The sequence below is a fragment of the Oncorhynchus gorbuscha genome, linkage group LG01 (genome assembly GCF_021184085.1).
Source record: "Oncorhynchus gorbuscha isolate QuinsamMale2020 ecotype Even-year linkage group LG01, OgorEven_v1.0, whole genome shotgun sequence".
NCBI classification, from domain to species: Eukaryota; Metazoa; Chordata; class Actinopteri; order Salmoniformes; family Salmonidae; genus Oncorhynchus; species Oncorhynchus gorbuscha.
The window spans coordinates 66,780,777-66,804,501 of record NC_060173.1 but is presented as its reverse complement, the minus strand read 5'-3'; the positions used below and the strand labels follow the sequence as shown (position 1 = coordinate 66,804,501).

The 23,725-nt window shown below is 42.6% G+C and overlaps 1 protein-coding gene across 1 annotated transcript; it reads right to left on the bottom strand.

Moving 5' to 3' along the window:
- Positions 1–15,651: 15,651 nt before the first annotated feature.
- On the bottom strand, positions 15,652–23,463 carry LOC124013906 (m-AAA protease-interacting protein 1, mitochondrial-like). The gene is made up of 5 exons (XM_046328499.1): positions 22,931–23,463; positions 22,656–22,727; positions 22,391–22,517; positions 17,362–17,512; positions 15,652–16,945 (listed from the first exon to the last, which is right to left on the bottom strand). Exons 1-5 carry the CDS (start codon positions 23,246–23,248, stop codon positions 16,867–16,869), a joined length of 747 nt encoding a protein of 248 aa, XP_046184455.1. The 5' UTR covers positions 23,249–23,463; the 3' UTR covers positions 15,652–16,866.
- Positions 23,464–23,725: the final 262 nt, after the last annotated feature.

Sequence of the window (23,725 nt, the reverse complement as noted above, 5' to 3'; positions counted from 1 at the left end):
CACAAATTAAATGAAATAAATCTATTTGCTCTCAAGCTTAGCCTTTTGTTAACAACACTGTCATCTCAGATTTTCAAAAATATGCTTCTCAACCATTGCAAAACAAGCATTTGTGTAACACTATTGATAGCCTAGCATAGTATTATGCCTGACATTCAGCAAGCAACATTTTCACAAAAACCAGAAAAACATTCAAATAAAATCATTTACCTTTGAAGAACTTTGAAGAACTCCAGATGTTTTCAATGAGGAGACTCTCAGTTAAATAGCAAATGTTCAGTTTTTACAAAAATATTATTTGTGTTGACAAATCGCTCCGTTTTCTTCATCACGTTTGGGTAAGAAAAAAAAAGAAAAAAATAATAATAAATATTAAGTCATTAAAAAGCGAACTTTTTTCCAAATTAACTCCATAATATCGACAGAAACATGGCAAACGATGTTTAGAATCAATCCTCAAGGTGTTTTTCACATATCTATCGATGATAAATCCTTCGTGGCAGGTGACTTTCTCTTCTGAAGAAATGGAACACACATGGACCTAGAGATTACGCAATAATTTCGACACAGGACACCGGGCGGACCCCTGGTAAATGTAGTCTCTTATGGTCAATCTTCCAATGATATGCCTACAAATACCTCACAATGCTGCAGACATCTTGGACGAACGGCAGAGAGCATAAGCTCGTTCACGGCACATTCACAGCCATATAAGGAGACGATAGAAAAACAGAGCTTCAAAAATTCTGCTTATTTCCTGTTTGAGTTTCCTCTTGGTTTCGCCTGTAGCATGAGTTCCGTGGCACTCACAGATAATATCTTTGCAGTTTTGTAAACGTCAGAGTGTTTTCTTTCCAAAGCTGCCAAATATATGCATAGTCGAGCATCTGTTCGTGACAAAATATTGAGCTTAAAACGGGCACGTCTTTTTATCCAATAATGACATAGCGCCCCCATAGGTTGAAGAGGTTAACAAGGCACACCTGTTAATTGAAATGCATTCCAGGTGACTACCTTGTGAAGCTGTCATCAAGGCAAAGGGTGGTTACTTTGAAGAATCTCAAATATATAATATATTTTGATTTGTTTAGCACTTTTTTGGTTACTACATGATTCCATATGTGTTATTTCAGAGTTTTAATGTCTTCAATATTATTTTACAATGTATAAAATACAAAAAATAAAGAACAACCCTGGAATGAGTAGGTGTGTCCAAACTGACTGGTACTGTATATAATTTCTTGAACTTTCTTATCTCTCAGATATACAGTGCCTTGCGAAAGTATTCGGCCCCCTTGAACTTTGCAACCTTTTGCCACATTTCAGGCTTCAAACATAAAGATATAAAACTGTATTTTTTTGTGAAGACTCAACAACAAGTGGGACACAATCATGAAGTGGAACGACATTTATTGGATATTTCAAACTTTTTTAACAAATCAAAAACTGAAAAATTGGACGTGCAAAATTATTCAGCCCCCTTAAGTTAATACTTTGTAGCGCCACCTTTTGCTGCGATTACAGCTGTAAGTCGCTTGGGGTATTTCTCTATCAGTTTTGCACATCGAGAGACTGACATTTTTTCCCATTCCTCCTTGCAAAACAGCTCGAGCTCAGTGAGGTTGGATGGAGAGCATTTGTGAACAGCAAACACGCACCCTATCAGTTTCTAAAAATGTACTCCTGCAAAACTGTAGACCTCTGCTTACCTCCTTTGGTTATTTTGCAGTGGCTTACGACTGAGATTCTGAATGCCTGATAGACCTGACGATACAGAGTAAGTATAAGACCAAATATCTTTGTCTTGTTCTGCCAGTACTGTATGTAGGTTGTTGTCGTTGTTCAGGCTCCTGATAGAATGCACTGACTGCAAGTAGTGGATAATTAATTGACCAAACTTATTATAGAGATATATAATTCAGATAGGCTTACCTGGTGAACGTGCTGCAGTTCAATGGTGTGCAGAAGTCCAGTGGAGTTGAGAGTGACATCACTAACAGTCATGCCTAAACAAGAGAGGACACACAGAGTTGAACCATAGGACGCCATAGGACGCCAGTATTGCCCACCTTCAACCTCAACAAATTCAGTGCACTTAAACAACTAGTTCTTGCTAAATAAACCATCCAAAAGACATATTTTCTGACACACCGGACTTAGAGAATTATGATAGATGCAAAAATGACTTTCAACATACAGGGAGGAATTAGAGAAAGGTGGAATCACCAAAGGAGAGAGCGTGTGGTACTTGCACAGAGTTGGTCTGAGACTCCTGTCTCTGCCACTCACACTCCACTGTGAACTGTGGAATACAAGGTAGAAAAGATACACACAAATGGCACTACAAGAGTTTCTCTGTTTCTCTTCCCATTTGTTAACCAGTGCTATGAATGTGGATGGGGCTACCACTGAGAAAAATCTAATTGATTTATTTCTACTTTTACATCACCCTATGGAAAATAGCGTTTCTCGACTTCTATTTGTTAATAGCTAGGGCACATAAGGGCTATCAAGTGCAGTGAGAAAAACAAAATCAAAAAGTACCTACTGGACATTCCATATAAGTACTCATCCCAATAAAATGCTGCCTATTTGTTAATCATTGTTGATGTAGCATTTTATATGATTCTCTTTTTTACTCAGGGGGTCATCATGTTTTCCTTTGTGTAAATAATACTCCATAATCATTTGAAAGGGGAGGTGCATTATAAGCCTCTGATTTTCTACCCCTCATGCACATACTCTTTTCATTTTTTAACTTTGATCATATTGTTTTGTATTTTCTTGTGTGCAATAAAATAATGTTTTATATACAGTATACAGTTGAAGTCTGAAGTTTACATACACTTAGGTTGGAGTCATTAAAACTTGTTTTCAAACACTCCACAAATTTCTTGTTAACAAACTATCAAACTATAGTTTTGGCAAGTCGGGTAGGGCATCTACATTGTGCATGACACAATACATTTTTCCAACAATTGTTTACACAGATTATTTCACTTATAATTCACTGTATCACAATTCCAGTGGGTCAGAAGTTTACATACACTGAGTTGATTGTGCCTTTAAACAGCCTGTGAAATTCCAGAAAGTGATGTCATGGCTTTAGAAGCTTCTGATAGGCTAATTGACATCATTTGAGTCAATTGGAGGTGTACCGGTGGATGTTTCTCACAGGCATACCTTTGCCCTTTTGCTTGACATCATGGGAAAATCAATAGAAATCCACAAGTCTGGCTCATCCTTGGGAGATATTTCCAAACGCCTCAAGGTACTACGTACATCTGTACAAACAATGGTTCATAAGTATAAACACCATGGGACCACGCAGCCGTTATACCACTCATCTCCTAGAGATGAATGTACTTTGGTGCGAAAAGTGAAAATCAATCCCAGAACAACAGCAAAGGACCCTGTGAAGATGCTGGAGGAAACAGGTACAAAAGTAACTATATCCATAGTAAAACGAGTCCTATATCGACGGCCTGAAAGGCCGCTCAGCACGGAAGAAGCCACTGCTCCAAAACCGCCATATAAAAGCCAGACTACGGTTTACAACTGCACATGGGGACAAGCCGAAGAACACCATCCCAACCGTGAAACACTGGGGTGGTAGCATCATGTTGTGGGGGTGCTTTGTTGCTGGAGGGACTGATGCACTTCTCAAAATAGATGGCATCATGAGGTAGGGAAAATTATGTGGATATATTGAAGCAACATCTCAAGACATTAGTCAGGAAGTTAAAGCTTGGTCGCAAATTAATCTTACAAAAAGATGTGGCAAAATGGCTTAAGGACAACAAAGTCATGGTATTGAAGTGACCATCACAAAGCCCCGTCCTCAATCCTATAGAAAATATGTGGGCAGAAATGAAAAAGTGTGTGCGAGCAAGGAGGCCTACAAACCTGACTCAGTTACACCAGCTCTGTCAGGAGGAATGGGCCAAAATTCACCCAACTTATCGATGGAAGGCTACCTGAAACGTTGGACCCAAGTTAAACAATTTAAAGGCAATGCTACCAAACTAATTGAGTGTATGTAGACTTCTGACCGACTAGAAATGTGATGACACAAATAAAAGCTGAAATAAATCACTCTCTACTATTATTCTGACATTTCACATTCTTAAAATAAAAGTGATGATCCTAACTGACCTACGACAGGGAGTTTCTACTAGGATTAAATGTCAGGAATTGTGAAGAACTGAGTATAAATGTATTTGGCTAAGGTGTATGTAAACTTCCGACTTCAATTGTATGTACAGTGGGGCAAAAAAGTATTTAGTCAGCCACCAATTGTGCAAGTTCTCCCACTTAAAAAGATGAGAGATGCCTGTAATTTTCATCATAGGTACACTTCAACAAAATCCAGAAAATCACATTGTAGGATTTATTATGAATTTATTTGCAAATTATGGTGGAAAATAAGTATTTGGTCACCTACAAACAAGCAAGATGTGGCTCTCACAGACCTGTAACTTCTTCTTTATGAGGCTCCTCTGTCCTCCACTCGTTACCTGTATTAATGGCACCTGTTTGAGCATGTTATCAGTATAAAATACACCTGTCCACAACCTCAAACAGTCACACTCCAAACTCCACTATGGCCAAGACCAAAGAGCTGTCAAAGGACACCAGAAACAAAATTGTAGACCTGCACCAGGCTGGGAAGACTGAATCTGCAATAGGTAAGCAGCTTGGTTTGAAGAAATCAACTGTGGGAGCAATTATTAGGAAATGGAAGACATACAAGACCACTGATAATCTCCCTCGATCTGGGACTCCACGCAAGATCTCACCTGTGTGGTCAAAATGATCACAAGAACGGTGAGCAAAAATCCCAGAACCACACGGGGGGACCTAGTGAATGACCTGCAGAGAGCTGGGACCAAAGTAACAAAGCCTACCATAAGTAACACACTACGTCGCCAGGGACTCAAATCCTGCAGTGCCAGACGTGTCCCCCTTCTTAAGTCAGTACATGTCCAGGCCCTTCTGAAGTTTGCTAGAGAGCATTTAGGTGATCCAGAAGAAGATTGGGAATGTCATATGGTCAGATGAAACAAAAATATTACTTTTTGGTAAAAACTCAACTCGTCGTGTTTGGAGGACAAAGAATGCTGAGTTGCATCCAAAGAACACCATGCCTACTGTGAAGAACGGGGGTGGAAACATCATGCTTTGGGGCTGTTTTTCTGCAAAGGGACCAGGACGACTGATCCGTGTAAAGGAAAGAATGAATGGGGCCGTGTATTGTGAGATTTTGAGTGAAAACCTCCTTCCATCAACAAGGGCATTGAAGATGAAACGTGGCTGGGTCTTTCAGCATGACAATGATCTCAAACACATCGCCCGGGCAACGAAGGAGTGGCTTCGTAAGAAGCATTTCAAGGTCCTGGAGTGGCCTAGCCAGTCTCCAGATCTCAACCCCATAGAAAATCTTTGCAGGGAGTTGAAAGTCCGTGTTGCCCAGCAACAGCCCCAAAACATCACTGCTCTAGAGGAGATCTGCATGAATGAATGGGCCAAAATACCAGCAACAGTGTGTGAAAACCTTGTGAAGACTTACAGAAAACGTTTGACCTCTGTCATTGGCAACAAAGGGTATTGTCAAAGTATTGCGATAAACTTTTGTTATTGACTAAATACTTATTTTCGAACATAATTTGCAAATAAATTAATAAAAAATCCTATAATGTGATTTTCTGGATTTCTTTTTCTCATTTTGTCTGTCATAGTTTAAGTGTACCTATGATGAAAATTACAGGCCTCTCTCATATTTTTTAAGTGGGAGAACATGCACAATTGATGGATGACAAAATACTTTTTTGCCCCACTGTATATATATATATAGATATATAAATGCAACAATTTAAAAGATTTTATGAAGGAAGTTAGTCATTTGAAATAAAATCATTAGGCCCGAATCTATTGATTTCACATGACATAGGCACACCCACTGAGGAGCCAGGCCCAGCCAATCAGAATGAGGTTTTCCCTGCAAAGGGGTTTTATTATAGACAGAAATACTCCTCAGTTTCATCAGCTGTCCGGGTGACTGGTCCCAGACGATCCCGCAGGTGAAGATGCCAGATGTGGAGGTCGCGGGCTGGCATGGTTACACATGGTCTGCGGTTGTAAACCTGGTTGGACGTGCTGCCAAATTTTCTATAACAAAGATTGAGGCGGCTTATGGTAGAGAAGTGAACATTCAATTATCTGGCAACAGCTCTGGTGGACATTCCTGCAGTCAGCATGCCAATTGCAAGCTCCCTCAAAACTTGAAACATCTGTGGCATTGTGTTGTGTGACAAAACTGCACATTCAAGAGTGGCCTTTTATTGTCCCCAGCACAAGGTGCACCACTGTAATGATCATGCTGTTTAATCAGCTTTTTGGTATGCCACACCTGTCAGGTGGATGGATTATCTTGACAAAGGAGGAAATGCTCACAAACAGGAATATAAATAAATTTGTGCACAACATTTAAGAAAAATGTGCTTTGTGTGCGTATGGAAAACTTGTGTGATCTTTTATTTCAGCTCATGAAACATAGGACCAGAAGTTTTTATTTTTGTTTAGAGCAGTAAACACTTAGCCTTTCCTTGATTTGGTGACAGAGTTAGCACCCAATAAAGGGATAAAGGAAGGGGGGGGCTGTGACAAGAGAGAAGGGGGGGCTGTACCAATGGTGAGGTATGAGTGTCAGGAAAACTACATAGCATGTCTCTGGCAGGACACATTGGCAATCAGGATCGCTCGTCTCCACCGATTGTTGTAAACACCCCTTATCGAACTGTTGCGGGAGAAAAAAGCATTTGAGTGTTCAGAGATAAAACACCTAAATAAATTCTTCCAACTGGCATGGAAGTTTTGAAAAAAAAAAGTACTTTTATTTTACCATGTAAGTTGACTGAGAACACATTCTCATTTACAGCAACGACCTGGGGAATAGTTACAGGGGAGAGGAAGGGGGATGAATGAGCCATTTGAAAGCTGGGGATGATTAGGTGGCCATGATGGTATGAGGGCCAGATTGGGAATTTTAGCCAGGACACCGGGGTTAATTCCCCTACTCTTACAATAACTGCCATGGGATATTTTAGTGACCACAGAGAGTCAGGACACCTGTTTAATGTCCCATCCAGAAGACAACACCCTACACAGGGGAAGGTCCCCAATCACTACCCTGGGGCATACAGTGCATTCAGAAAGTATTGACCTTTCCCACATTTTGTTGTGTTATAGCCTTATTATAAAATGTATTTAAAAATAAATACATTTATCAATCTACACACATCACCCTATAATGAAAAAGCTAAATGTTTAGACATTTTTGCAAATGAATTAAAGAAACAGAAATACCTTAATTACATAAGTATTCAGACCCTTTGCTATGAGACTCGAAATTGAGTTCAGGTACACACCTGTCTATATAAGGTCCCATAGTTGACAGTGCATGTCAGAGCAAAAACAAATGAGGTCAAAGGAATTGTCCGTAGAGCTCCGAGACAGGATTGTGTCGAGGCACAGATCTGGGGAAGGGAACCAAAGAATTTCTCCATCATTCTTAAATGGAAGAAGTTTGGAACCACTAAGACTCTTCCTAGAGCTAGCTGGCTGGTCAAACTGAGCAATCTGGGGAGAAGGGCCTTGGTCAGGGAGGTTACCAAGAACCCAATGGTCACTCTGACTGAGCTCCAGAGTTCCTCTGTGGAGATAGGAGTACCTTCCAGAAGGACAACCATCTTTGGTCAGCACTCAGCCAAATCAGGCCTTTATGGTAGAGCGGCCAGATGGAGGCTACTCCTCAGTAAAAGCCACACCAGCCCACTTGGAGTTTGCCAAAAGGCCCCTAAAGGACTCTGACCATGAGAAACAATATTCTCTGGTCGGATCAAACCAAGATTGAACTCTTTGGCCTGAATGCAAAGCGTCATTTCTGGAGGAAACCTGGCACCATCCCTACGGTGAAGCATGGTGTTGGCAGCAGCATCATGCTGTGGGAATGTTTTTCAGCGGCAGGGACTGGAAGACTAGTCAGGGTAGAGGGAAAGATGAACCGAGCAAAGTACAGAGAGTTCCTTGATGAAAACCTGTTCAGGACCTCAGACTTGGGCAAAGGTTCACCTTCCAACACAACAATAACCCTAAGCACACAGCCAAGATAACGCAGGAGGGGCTTCAGGACAAGCCAGAGCCCAGACTTGAACCAGATTGAACATCTCTGGAGAGACCTGAAAATAGCTGTGCAGCGACACTCCCAATCCAACCTGGCAGAGGTTGAGAGGATCTGCAGAGAAGAGTGGGAGAAACTATCAAAATACAGGTGTGCCAAGCTTGTAGCATCATACCCAAGACGACTCCAGGCTATAATCACTGCCAAAGGTGCTTCAACAAAGTACTGAGTAATGTGTCTAAATACTGTAAATGTGATGAGTTTATTTGTAATACATTGGCTAAAATGTATAAAAAAACATTTTTGCTTTGTCATTATGGGGTATTCTGTTCAGATCGATGAGGGTAAAAAAGCTATTTCATCCATTTTAGAATAAGGCTGTAATGTAACAAAATGTAGAAAAAGTCAAAATGTCTGAAAACTTTTCTGAATGCACGGTATATATATATTTTTTACCAGAGGAAAGAGTGCCTCCTACTGGCCTTCCAACACCACTTCCAACAGCATCTTGTATCCCATCCAGGGACCGACCAGGACCTACCCTACTTAGCTTCAGATGCAAGCCAGCAGTGGGATGCAGGGTGGTAAGGTTCAGAGGTGTAAGGATAAACAGGAGTCTTCAGAGGTGTACGTCTGAAACTAGGGTTGTTGGTGCAGTTCAGACCTCCAGAACACCTTTACATCTCTCCTTTTCAGCGTGGCCAGCTAACGATGCGTTCGACCTTAATCTAAATGTTGAGCTTGTGTGGCCATCATCCCTGACATTCATCCACCAGATCCCTGAAGTGTGGCTGTCCTCCAAGTGTGAGGGTTAGGGTTGACAAAGCTCATGGATATCAACACAAGCTAATCTCTGAACAGACTAGCATTACTATGGGAGTTAAGTCATCTGATTAGCAAAATAGAGGGAAGTGTGTGGATTATGGATTTAATCATCACTTCAGTAGACCTGTGAACCTGGATCGCATTTCATACTCTCTGTCAACAGTAGTATCCCCATTAGCAGGTTGTTAACAGTTTAAGTCAACTATGATGAAGTCTGTTTAATGTAAAAACCATTAGGCTTTACAGGCTTTAATGTAGCCTAACCATAGTCTACATAGTGCTAATGTTGTTGAATATAAAACATAAGATCACGCCTGGGTTGCGGTTTTCTTGGTTGAGGTTTGTGGTTGTGATGGCAACCATGGCATGTAAAATAGGCTAATGCAACAGAACCCATAGCAGAAAACACGGAATACAATGCATGAAATGGTAAAATAGCAATCTATGTGCATGTTGTGTGTGAGCGTAAGCATGTGAGAGTGAGAGAAAGTGAAAGTGGGTGTTGCCACTAGCAAAACCAAACCACAAGAGGATAGATCTGGATTAGTGACCATGGGATCTTTCGCAAAAACAAGACTGTTACCAGCCTACATACAATATGTCACCAAAGCAGATACTGTACATATTAGAGCTTCTTTAGCTTCCATTGTTAGAGCAATGGAGAGAGCAAACTTGCGATATTCACTAACCTGAGCGCTCGGGTAAGATTGGTTAGGGTAAATTTGATTAGTGGATGTGTTTGGTTAGTGGTAATAGAAGCTTACCTTGTTTGTAGCTGCCTGCATTTCCAGGTAGGAAGAGAACAGGGGCGCCAGTCAGTTTGAATCTGCGGGTGTCCTGAGTGTACTGGCTCTCTCCGTACAGGTAGAGCCCATACGCTGGGTACAGGTGGGCCACACATCGGGGCAGGGCCACATGCTGTCAGCACACACAGAAACAGAAAGCGAGGACACACACCTACCTCCTCTCCAGGCCATAAAGCAGTGTGACACACTAAGAATACACGCACACACCTCCCTTGAGGTAGAGCCATATGCTGGGTACAGCTGAGCCACACCTCTAGGCAGATGAACACATCAGCGCACAAAAAAACAGTGCAGTGTGAGAAAAGTGCACACACGGCACTAGCCTTCAACATCAACAACATACGGAACATAGTACTGCTGAGGGAAAGGAGAGGTGTGGCACCACAGGACCGATACTGACTCTTGATAGAGCAGATCAGAGTACATTTTGGGTAATAAATAATATATAGTAGCTCATTCTAATAGATTGGGCTAATCAGCACCATCCATCATCATGGTGAGTGCAGACTGTGGCATGTGATTGTGCCAAGCACTCTGGGTGGAATAATCACCTTACCATACAGTACTTATCATGGATCAAATGCAGCTTCTTCCAACACAGTGTGATCTCCTGAGCCCTGATGTAGCATGCAATGATGACACCACACACCCACTTAGCAACCTCAACATAGAGTAGCTGTCAAGCAACCATGTCACCTCTCCATTTTGTGCTAGGGGAGATATCAAATTCCATTGTGAAATATGAAATGGAGATGTGCACAGTCCGTTGACATCCTCAACATGGAAATAGCCCTGTATAGCCTTGTCACTCTGAAACTCTTGTGCATGTAGCGCAACGTGCAATGTTGAAATTGGAAGCACTAAACTACAACAGGTACTGGAACCTGCCAAAATAAAGGAAACACCAACATAAAGTGTCATAATAAGGTGTTGAGCCACCACGAGTCAGAACAGCTTCTTGCACCTTGGCATACATTTACATTTACATATAAGTCATTTAGCAGACGCTCTTATCCAGAGCGACTTACAAATTGGTGCATTCACCTTATGACATCCAGTAGAACAGTCACTTTACAATATTGCATCTAAATCTTAAAGGGGGGGGGGTGAGAAGGATTACTTATCTTATCTTGTCTCCGGAAGGTGGTGATTGACTCCGCTGTCCTGGCGTCGTGAGGGAGTTTGTTCCACCATTGGGGGGCCAGAGCAGCGAACAGTTTTGACTGGGCTGAGCGGGAACTGTACTTCCTCAGTGGTAGGGAGGCGAGCAGGCCAGAGGTGGATGAACGCAGTGCCCTTGTTTGGGTGTAGGGCCTGATCAGAGCCTGGAGGTACTGAGGTGCCGTTCCCCTCACAGCTCCGTAGGCAAGCACCATGGTCTTGTAGCGGATGCGAGCTTCAACTGGAAGCCAGTGGAGAGAGCGGAGGAGCGGGGTGACGTGAAAGAACTTGGGAAGGTTGAACACCAGACGGGCTGCGGCGTTCTGGATGAATTGTAGGGGTTTAATGGCACAGGCAGGGAGCCCAGCCAACAGCGAGTTGCAGTAATCCAGACGGGAGATGACAAGTGCCTGGATTAGGACCTGCGCCGCTTCCTGTGTGAGGCAGGGTCGTACTCTGCGGATGTTGTAGAGCACGAACCTACAGGAACGGGCCACCACCTTGATGTTAGTTGAGAACGACAGGGTGTTGTCCAGGATCACGCCAAGGTTCTTAGCGCTCTGGGAGGAGGACACAATGGAGTTGTCAACCGTGATGGCGAGATCATGGAACGGGCAGTCCTTCCCCGGGAGGAAGAGCAGCTCCGTCTTGCCGAGGTTCAGCTTGAGGTGGTGATCCGTCATCCACACTGATATGTCTGCCAGACATGCAGAGATGCGATTCGCCACCTGGTCATCAGAAGGGGGAAAGGAGAAGATTAATTGTGTGTCGTCTGCATAGCAATGATAGGAGAGACCATGTGAGGTTATGACAGAGCCAAGTGACTTGGTGTATAGCGAGAATAGGAGAGGGCCTAGAACAGAGCCCTGGGGGACACCAGTGGTGAGAGCGCATGGTGAGGAGACAGATTCTCGCCACGCCACCTGGTAGGAGCGACCTGTCAGGTAGGACGCAATCCAAGCATGGGCCGCGCCGGAGATGCCCAACTCGGAGATGGTGGAGAGGAGGATCTGATGGTTCACAGTATCAAAGGCAGCCGATAGGTCTAGAAGGATGAGAGCAGAGGAGAGAGAGAGTTAGCTTTAGCAGTGCGGAGCGCCTCCGTGATACAGAGAAGAGCAGTCTCAGTTGAATGACTAGTCTTGAAACCTGACTGATTTGGATCAAGAAGGTCATTCAGAGAGAGATAGCGGGAGAGCTGGCCAAGGACGGCACGTTCAAGAGTTTTGGAGAGAAAAGAAAGAAGGGATACTGGTCTGTAGTTGTTGACATCGGAGGGATCGAGTGTAGGTTTTTCAGAAGGGGTGCAACTCTCGCTCTCTTGAAGACGGAAGGGACGTAGCCAGCGGTCAGGGATGAGTTGATGAGCGAGGTGAGGTAAGGGAGAAGGTCTCCGGAAATGGTCTGGAGAAGAGAGGAGGGGATAGGGTCAAGCGGGCAGGTTGTTGGGCGGCCGGCCGTCACAAGACGCGAGATTTCATCTGGAGAGAGAGGGGAGAAAGAGGTCAGAGCACAGGGTAGGGCAGTGTGAGCAGAACCAGCGGTGCCGTTTGACTTAGCAAACGAGGATCGGATGTCGTCGACCTTCTTTTCAAAATGGTTGACGAAGTCATCTGCAGAGAGGGAGGAGGGGGGGGGAGGAGGATTCAGGAGGGAGGAGAAGGTGGCAAAGAGCTTCCTAGGGTTAGAGGCAGATGCATGGAATTTAGAGTGGTAGAAAATGGCTTTAGCAGCAGAGACAGAGGAGGAAAATGTAGAGAGGAGGGAGTGAAAGGATGCCAGGTCCGCAGGGAGGCGAGTTTTCCTCCATTTCCGCTCGGCTGCCCGGAGCCCATAGATTGTACTACAAATGTCTATATGGAGGGATGCCGCACCATTTTTCCATAATTGAGTCACTGGCTTACTAGTGCTCCCCAATGCTGTGCCCTATGAGGGTTGTGTCACATTGACACAGGCTTTTTTCACCATACCTGACATGAGTGGTTTGAGTCACTGACGTGATCTTACTGTCCAGTTTTGCGCCCCCTCAGACTCCTGCGGTGGAGATCTTTTGTGGGCTATACTCAGCCGGTCTCAGGGTAAGTAAGTTGTTTGGCTGTTGATATCCCTCTAGTGGTGTGGGGGCTGTGCTTTGGCAAAGTGGGCGGGGTTATTATATCCTGCCTGGTTGGCCCTGTCCTGGGTATCGTCAGATAGGGCCACAGTGTCCTCTGACCCCCCCTGTCTCAGCCTCCAGTATCTATGCTGCAATAGTCTATGTGCTGGGGGCTAGGTTCAGTCTGTACTATCTGGTGAAATTGTCTTTTATGAACTTAAGAATGCTCCCTCTTAATCTCTCTCTCCCGGAGGACCAAAGCCCTAGGACCATGACTCGGGACAACTTGGCATGATAACTTGGTTCACCAACTACTTCTCTGATAGAGTTCAGTGTGTCAAATCGGAGGGCCTGTTGTCCGGGCCCCTGGCAGTCTCTATGGGGGTGCCACAGGGTTGAATTCTTGGACCGACTCTCTTCTCTGTATACATCAATGATGTTGCTCTTGCTGCTGGTGAGTCTCTGATCCACCTCTACGCAGATGACACCATTCTGTATACTTCTGGCCCTTCTTTGGACACTGTGTGAACAACCCTCCAGATGAGCTTCAATGCCATACAACTCTCCTTCCATGGCCTCCAATTGCTCTTAAATACAAGTAAGAATAAATGCATGCTCTTCAACTGCTCGCTGCCTGCACCTGCCCGCCCGTCCAACATCACTACTCTGGACGGTTCTGACTTATCTGACTGAATATGTGGACAACTACAAATACCTTGGTGTCTGGTTAGACTGTAAACTCTCCTTCCAGACTCACATCAAACATCTCCAATACAAAGTTAAATCTAGAATTGGCTTCCTAATTCACAGCAAAGCATCATTCACTCATGCTGCCAAACATACCCTTGTAAAACTGACCATCCTACCGATCCTCGACTTCGGCGATGTCATTTACAAAATAGCCTCCAATAACCTACTCAATAAATTGGATGCAGTCTATCACAGTGCATCCGTTTTGTCACCAAAGCCCCATATACTACCCACCACTGCGACCTGTACGCTCTCATTGGCTGGCCCTCGCTTCATACTCGTCGCCAAACCCACTGGCTCCATGTCATCTACAAGACCCTGCTAGGTAAAGTCCCCCCTTATCTCAGCTCGCTGGTCACCATAGCAGCACCCACCTGTAGCACGCACTCCAGCAGGTATATCTTTCTGGTCACCCCCAAAACCAATTCTTCCTTTGGCAGCCTCTCCTTCCAGTTCTCTGCTGCCAATGACTGGAACAAACTACAAAAATCTCTGAAACTGGAAACACTTATCTCCCTCACTAGCTTTAACCACCAGCTGTCAGAGCAGCTCGCAGATTACTGCACCTGTACATAGCCCATCTATAATTTAGCCCAAACAACTACCTCTCCCCCTAATGTATTTATTTATTTTGCTCCTTTGCACCCCATTATTTGTCTCTACCTTACACATTCTTCCACTGCAAATCTACCATTCCAGTGTTTTACTTGCTATATTGTATTTACTTCGCCACCAAGGCCTTTTTTTGCCTTTACCTCCCTTATCTCACCTCATTTGCTCACATTGTATATAGACTTATTTTTCTAACCAATATTCAATATACTGTCAGTGATTTATTTAGAATTCAAGGAACACTTAACCAGCATGGCTACCACAGCATTCTGCAGTGATACGCTATCCCATCTGGTTTTTGGCTTAGTGGGATTATTCTTTGTTGACCCAAAACACACCTCCAGAGTTTAAATGTATTTGGCTAAAGTGCATGTAAACTTCTGACTTCAACTGTAGCTGCTGATGCACTGGCACTTAGAGTTAAGAGGCAAGGTCAACTTGGTTAGTGGGGATATGTCAGGATGGTGAGCAAACACCAGATACAGCATCATTACACTCTTGCACTGTACATGTTCTAAATGCTTAAGTTTCAGTTTAAGGGACTGTATTATGACCTAAAAACTAACCTGAGCCATGTGGAAGGTGAGCCAAGTCAGACTGTACTGTAGTCTACATGAAAATCTGATGAATTGTTGTATTTTTGATTTGTCTTCAACAAAACATTTTTACAAAATCAAAAACACCTTTGTGATTTTCTGAATTAAGAGGACTACAGTTCCCATAGTACACCTGATGTTATGTTATGGATGTCTAATATGGACTTGCATTACAGGTGACCTGGCTGAAACGCCGATGTCATTTTTCTTAAAGTTGACAAAATGCCATGTGTGTCCACATATCAGTGCATTCGTATAGATATAACCAACGTCCATTCAATTAAATAAGCCTCACGTAGGAAATTAGCAATAAAATTCAACACTCATTAACCTCCATAGAAAAATTCCTCCTTTCATGGTTGTATTTTTGTGGACAGATTTTGGGTGGAGTAAACGCTCTCGCTTCGCCTCTTCCTCTCTGACCTAATGTAGCAGGCGAAAAATGGACAGTGATGTCATATGAAATATTAGTTCTATGGAAGGAGTTGGCCAAATTAAATAGTGCCCACATTTAAGGCACTATTTGTATCCAATTATCCCAAGTTTGAAACATATATATATATATCATATACACACACACACACACACACATACTACCTACTACCGGTCAAAAGTTTTAGAACCAACTCATTCAAGGGTTTTTCTTTATTAGTAATTTTCTACATTGTATAATAATAGTGAAGACATCAAAACTATGAAATAACACATGGAATCATGTAGTAACCAAAAACGCTTTAAACAAGTAAAAACATTTTATATTCGAGATTCTTCAAATAGCCACCCTTTCCCTTGGTGACAGCTTTGCACACTCTTGAGATTCTCTCAACCAGCTTCCTGAGGTAGTCACTTCAAGTTCATTTGGGGACTTTATATAATTCTTAATGCATTCGAGCCAATTGGTTGTGTTGTGACAAGGTAGGGATGGTATACAGAAGATTGCCCAGTTTGATAAAAGACCACATCTATATTATATCAAGAACAGCTCAAATAAGGGCTGAGGGAAGCTGAGGGTTGGGATGTGGAATTGGAGACAAGTGGGAGTGGAGTTGCTGGGCGGAGGGGCAGTGATGTTACAGCTACTTCCTGTTTTCCTGAGGCTGATGTCGTGCAGGTGTTTGTACACATGCATATACACACTCATTCAAATGCACACACACACACACACGTAGATAACACCATACATGCACTCAAACATATTCAGTTGGCCTAGCTGTTATGATTTGTTGCCCTTGATGTCTTTAGTTTATTGCATTGGCTTTTATTTTATTTTTCCTCAGATGGTTGAGGGGCAGCTGTTGGGGAACTGGGGTGTGGGGGGGGGATTAAAAACTTTTGAGAGAGAGAGAATATATAAAACCTGTATTTTCTCTTTTTTGGTGGGGGGAGGGTTTAGTCTATACATTTCAACTTCACTCAAATGTTTAGGAGAACAACGTGTGACAGTTGTCCCTTGTCTACCCTCCCCATTGAACAGAAGGAAGAATATCAGGCTCTAAAAGCAGAGCTGACAAACAAAGCCTAGTTTGGACCACAGATTGCGATGCTGCCTGAGACAAGTGGGAACAACTGGTCTTGCATGGATGTCTGAACAGTAGTAAACTACGAAGAGACATGTTTGACTTTTGTACTTTTTCTACAGCGGATAGTATGTGACTTCTGGCAGATAGAAAGTTGGCCTCAAATATTCCCCATGTCTCTCCTGGTCTTGGCTTTGAGAGTCATTTTGCTCCTGAGGGCCATCAAGATTTTAGCAGGTGGGGGGATATTCTCGTAGGGTGAGCAGGAAGGATGGTCTTCTGTTTCCTGCTTCTCTACCACTCTCCATATCCATTCAATCCTAGTTTAATCCAGCAGCTTCGAGTGCTCTATCCTGGTGATGGTCCAGTCTGGCAACACCCCCTTAGTAAACTCCCTTTGGAATCTGCCAACAGCCATGATAGATAAAGAGTTGTTAAAACAGGAAGTCTATACATTAAACACTTGAGTCATTTGAGAGACATGCAAAGGTGGTTAATGCAGGTAGTTGATCCTAGGGAACAGATATAGGATCTCAGTGGGCTCATCCCTGAGAAACTGTTTGCAGACTTTGTAAATGCAGCCTAAGACAGCCCAATTCTGATCTTTTGCATAATTATTGTCAAAAGATCTGATCTGTTTGGTCGAAACACCAATTAGTGGCAAAAATATCAGAATGGGTTGCCTGTGTAAACACAGCCTCAGTGTTCTCTCTTTGTCAGATTAAGTATGAATGCTTTATCACAGCTACCTCCAACTGTAGACAATTAAATCAACTGTGACATCGTACTTCAGCAAAAACAAAATACAAAGAAAACTCACTCATAGTTGGCTGTGAGCAGTCTCTTTGTCTCCGGCTCACCCTCACCACCCATGGCCACCTGAAAGATACGTGTTCCCTCCAATGATTCCTCAGGCAACCGGGCACTTGTCAGATACCAGTATCTCATCAGAATACTGACAAACTTCTGCCCTGAAAGAGGAGAGAAATGTTTTTAGAACAATGACAAAACAACTATTTGACCAAGAAGGAGAGTGACAGCGAGCTGCATCAGATGACCTGGCCTCCACAATCAACCGACCTCAACACAATTGACATGGTTAGAGATGAGTTGGACTGCAGAGTGAAGGAAAAGCAGCGAACAAATGCTCAGCATATATGGGAACTCCTTCAAGAATGTTGGAAAAGCATTACAGGTGAAGCTGGTTGAGATAATGCCAAGAGTGTGCAAAGCTGTCATCAAGGCAAAGGGTAGCTATTTGAAAAATCTCAAATATAAAATATACTTGGATTTGTTTAGCACTTTTTTGGTTACTACATGATTCCATGTGTGTTATTTCATAGTTTTGATGTCCTCACTATTATCCTACAAAGTAGAAAATAGTTTAAAAAATAAAGAAAAACCCTTGAATGAGTAGGTGTGGCCAAGCTTTTGACTGGTACTGTTTATGAAGATATGCATTCTCTGAGAACCACCAGTGTTAGTGAATTGCATAACAGTCATCTGCCATGTTTATATTGCCTTCTGCCCATTTCAGCCAATATGCTCGTCTCAGCATACATGTTGCTTTTGTTAGTAAGTGTTAGTATTTTCTGTATTATGCTGGTTATTAAAGTTTAAACAAGGATGTGTTCTTAAGGCCTCATCAGCCTGGTTATTAGTTGGGTCACAGTCAACAGTTACTAAATTAAGTCATTATTAGTATAATCATTGCATGTTCAGCCTAGGAGAGCCTGTAGTGTGTGTGCGCCAGCCTGTGTGTGTGTCTTGGCCATCTGATCTTGATCCGCATGTTTGTGTGTGTGTGTGTGTGTGTGTGTGTGTGTGAGAAAGAGCAATTCTTCTTCATTAGCTTATTAGTTACATTCCCCAACAGTATCACTCTGTATGCAGTAGTGACTATGATATTATTTAAGACAAATGTAAAAGATATAAAAAACACAATATGTGACACGTTTCAGGAAACTAGTCGTATATAGCGCGTCACTACTCCACGGGTTTGGCATTTGAAAGTAAACATGTATATTTTTTTATCAAAATGATTTTTTTTGGCAGAAATGGGAACTTTCATGTGCCTTAATAACAAACTTGTATGCCATCTTTAAATACAAATAAAATTGTTCAATTACGAGCCTAGTTTGTTTTATAACTGAAAAAAAACACAATGTCAACCATTGCATCCCTCACACACATGGAGAAGCGTTCAACCATCTATACAGGAAAGAGTCAAGCTAGCTACATTTTCAAATATTATACGTTTCTAATTTTGTCAAAGTCGTTTTCATTGCAAAAATGTTGATTTTATTTGATATGGTGTGTCTTTACCAGAGACGGCAATGTGAAGAACAACATGACCTGCACCAAAGTCAAATTTGGATATAACGTTAGGCCAACGAGACATGTGTACAAGTAAAAACATTATCTGGTCGAATGCCCTGCTTTTATTTAATCACACTGACAACTAAGCCATTTTCTGTAATTACTTCGCCATTGTCTTGTAAATAAGGATCTTGTTGTTTGTTTATTGTCCTGTAATAATGAATACAAATTAGCTAAAGTTAAAATGACAGCAAAATGATAAGGTCATTATTTGAACTGGCTAGCTAGCTAACAAGCTAGAATCGAATCAAAACATTGTTTAGAAAGTTGCTTTTAGTTGCCTGGTTTCCTAGATATAGATATTTGCTAATATTGCCTGCTAACATTAATTTATTTTAACAAAATATGCCGGTTTAAAAATATATACTTGTGCATTGATTTTAAGAAAGGCATTGATGTTTATGGTTAGGTACAAATCAAATCAAATTTTATTTGTCACATACACATGGTTAGCAGATGTTAATGCGAGTGTAGCGAAATGCTTGTGCTTCTTGTTCCGACAATGCAGTGATAACCAACAAGTAATCTAACTAACAATTCCAAAAACTACTGTCTTACACACAGTGTAAGGGGATAAGGAATATGTACATAAGGATATATGAATGAGTGATGGTACAGAGCAGCATACAGTAGATGGTATCGAGTACAGTATATACATATGAGATGAGTGTGTAGACAAAGTAAACAAAGTGGCATAGTTAAAGTGGCTAGTGATACATGTATTACATAAGGATGCAGTCGATGATGTAGAGTACAGTATATACATATGCATATGAGATGAATAATGTAGGGTAAGTAACATTATATAAGGTAGCATTGTTTAAAGTGGCTAGTGATATATTTACATAATTTCCCATCAATTCCCATTATTAAAATGGCTGGAGTTGGGTCAGTGTCAATGACAGTGTGTTGGCAGCAGCCACTCAATGTTAGTGGTGGCTGTTTAACAGTCTGATGGCCTTGAGATAGAAGCTGTTTTTCAGTCTCTCGGTCCCAGCTTTGATGCACCTGTACTGACCTTGCCTTCTGGATGATAGCGGGGTGAACAGGCAGTGGTTCGGGTGGTTGATGTCCTTGATGATCTTTATGGCCTTCCTGTAACAACGGGTGGTGTAGGTGTCCTGGAGGGCAGGTAGTTTGCCCCCGGGGATGCGTTGTGCAGTCCTCACTACCCTCTGGAGAACCTTACGGTTGAGGGCGGAGCAGTTGCCGTACCAGGCGGTGATACAGCCCGCCAGGATGCTCTCGATTGTGCATCTGTAGAAGTTTGTGAGTGCTTTTGGTGACAAGCCGAATTTCTTCAGCCTCCTGAGGTTGAATAGGCGCTGCTGCGCCTTCTTCACGACGCTGTCAGTGTGAGTGGACCAATTCAGTTTGTCTGTGATGTGTATGCCGAGGAACTTAAAACTAGCTACCCTCTCCACTACTGTTCCATCGATGTGGATAGGAGGGTGTTCCCTCTGCTGTTTCCTGAAGTCCACAATCATCTCCTTAGTTTTGTTGACGTTGAGTGTGAGGTTATTTTCCTGACACCACACTCCGAGGGCCCTCACCTCCTCCCTGTAGGCCGTCTCGTCGTTGTTGGTAATCAAGCCTACCACTGTTGTGTCGTCCGCAAACTTGATGATTGAGTTGGAGGCGTGCGTGGCCACGCAGTTGTGGGTGAACAGGGAGTACAGGAGAGGGCTCAGAACGCACCATTGTGGGGCCCCCGTGTTGAGGATCAGCGGGGAGGAGATGTTGTTGCCTACCCTCACCACCTGGGGGCGGCCCATCAGGAAGTCCAGTACCCAGTTGCACAGGGCGGGGTCGAGACCCAGGGTCTCGAGCTTGATGACGAGCTTGGAGGGTACTATGGTGTCGAATGCCGAGCTGTAGTCGATGAACAGCATTCTCACATAGGTATTCCTCTTGTCCAGGTGGGTTAGGGCAGTGTGCAGTGTGGTTGAGATTGGTGCAACGATAGTGCTTTTTTCACAAATGAGCTTTTGTTAAATAATCACTTGTTTGGAGAAGTAGGCTGTGATTTGATGATAATGCGGTGCCTGTTATTTTGATTATATGCAACGCAGGACAAGCTAGTTAAACTAGTAATATCATCAAGCCTGTGTAGTTAACCTCTTCAACCTATGGAGGCGCTATGTCATTATTGGATAAAAAGACGTGCCCGTTGTAAGCGCAATATTGTGTCACGAAAAGATGCGACTATGCATGGAATTGACAGCCTTGGAAAAAACAAAACTCTGACGTTTCCAAAACTGCAAAGATATTATCTGTGAGTGCCCCAGAACTAATGCTACAGGCGAAACCAAGATGAAACTTCAAACAGGAAATGAACAGGATTTTTGACGCTGTGTTTACTAACGTCTCCTTATATAGCTGTGAATATGCTGTGAACGAGCTTATGCGCTCTGTTCATCCAAGATGTCTGCAGCATTGTGGCATATTTGTAGGCATATCATTGGAAGATTGGCCATAAGAGACTACATTTGCCAGGGGGCCGTCCGGTGGCCTTTGTCTAAATTGGTGCGTAATTCCCAGTGGCATTCATTGTAACTTGCGATACAGAAGGATACTTCCAGGAACGATACATCATTGAAGAGATATGTGAAAAACACCTTGAGGATTGGTTCTAAACAACGTTTGCCATGTTTCAGTCGATATTATGGAGTTAATTTGGAAAAAAGTTAGGCGTTTGGATAACTGAATTTTTTTTTTTTTTGGTAGCCAAACGTGCCGCACCAAACGGACCGATTTCTCCTGCACAAAAAATCTTTCAGGAAAAACCGAACATTTGCTATCTATCTGAGAGTCACCTCATTGAAAACATCCGAAGTTCTTCAAAGGTAAATGATTTATTGAATGTTTTTGCTGGTTTTTGTGAAAATGTTGCCTGCTAATGCTAACGCTAAATGCTAAATGCTAACGCTAAATGCTAGTTTGCTATGGTAGAGAAGCATATTTTTGAAAATCTGAGATGACAGTGTTGTTAACAAAAGGCTAAGCATGAGAGCTAGCATATTGATTTCATTTAATTTGCGATGCCGATTAATCGGTCGACCTCTAGTATGGGACTATAAAAGTTTGGGAATCACCGGTTTAGGACATGGCCTCACATGTGAATCATCAAATAGATGGGTGGGGCTAAGGCTTAAGAGGATGTGAACGATGCTCAATGGGTGTAGACAAAGAAGAGCTCTCCAGTAGGTGTACCAAAACAATTCAGGGGCCAAAAGTGGGGTTACAAGTTGATCAACTTTCAAAGCAGAATTACTTTCCCCATTTTGCATCAACTGTAGTGTATGATATCCCATGTTCTAGCTCCGAGTCTTTACTTTTATTACATGTAAAATATATATATTATTTTTTAATCGATTTTTTTCTACATAAGAAAAATGTATTTAAAAAAATTAGCAGGACAGTCACAAATAAGAACAACAAAAAATACACTAACATAATCTGGCTCTTACCATCATCATCATAATAGATGCCAACATCCCCTGGTGTTGTGTACACCAAGTCTTCCAGATCTGCAGAAAGCGCTTGCAGGTGACTTGGAGGGAGCAGAGCACATTTCTCTTCCAGTTTTGCAATCAGCTGTGTGGGAGAAAATTGAAGGAGGAAATATGATTAAGGGCCGAATGTCTGCAGAGAATGCTGTTGAAATTACCAGGTATCATATCAATGCTACACAGAAATTGTTTTAGCAAAAATGTCTGAGTATATCATACTCACGTCTTTAGCAACCAGACCTTCAAGCGACTCAAATTGACTCCCTGACAATAGTCTTGAAACATGGGAGAATGCCTGCAACAACACACGGCGGGGACGACGACAGTCACTTATTTAACCAGAACTGAACTGTGCACAAAAGTGGGATTTGCAGTAACGCCCACCTTGTCTAGCTGGATGGGTCTATGCCATAAATACTTAAAGAAATAAAGTATTTCTGGTCTAGCAAGCTTCCACTTGCTAAAGACCACTCATTCCACGGATTGTAACCTACCTACCTGTTTCGATCCCTCTGTAAATTCTTCGATGTTGAATTCCTTGTCTAAATAAACCCGAATCAAAAAGTAGTATAATCGGGTTCGGAACCATATTAAAGGGTTGGGGATGCCGAGCACAACCACCTTCTGGTTTTGTTTACCTCCACCTCGATCAGAGCTGTAAGGTCGAACGGTGGACACAACACCACCGGACAAAGTAGGAACCAGGCGGGTGGTCTTATTGGGCCGGGGAAGCACAACGTGCTCGGGTTTCAAGAAACGACTCAGTATTGAAGGCAGTCTGCTACAGTTGCAACCTCTTAACATGGGCAGCGCCATCTTTATTTTCTCTTAACTCTTCGTTCCAAACGCTTAAAAAGACACACCCTATTCCCTCAGCCCTCAAATTAAGTGGACACTTCTGATGACGTTTCATGACGTCTGACGAGTATACACTTGCAGGGCGATGGGGAATGATTTTTATTATTTTTTAAATGGACCATCCTTGCCCGTAAATCCATCACTCGTTCATCCCGCGATGATTGTGTTTTCAGCCACCGGTGACTTGTGGGTGCTTTATATGCGCCACATTCAATGAGTGGATGTTTACTTATATGAAATATATAATTATTAATATACGCCTACAGTATGATAGCTATCAAATTAATTCGCTAACTTACGTTAGCTTGCCAAGCTGGAACTTCTGTAGAAGGGAAATGTTTTATTTCTACATTTACCAAAATATAACAAAAAATAAACAAACAATTTTATTTTTTATGTAGTAGGAAAATGTGTAATTTATTTGCATTCGTTTTT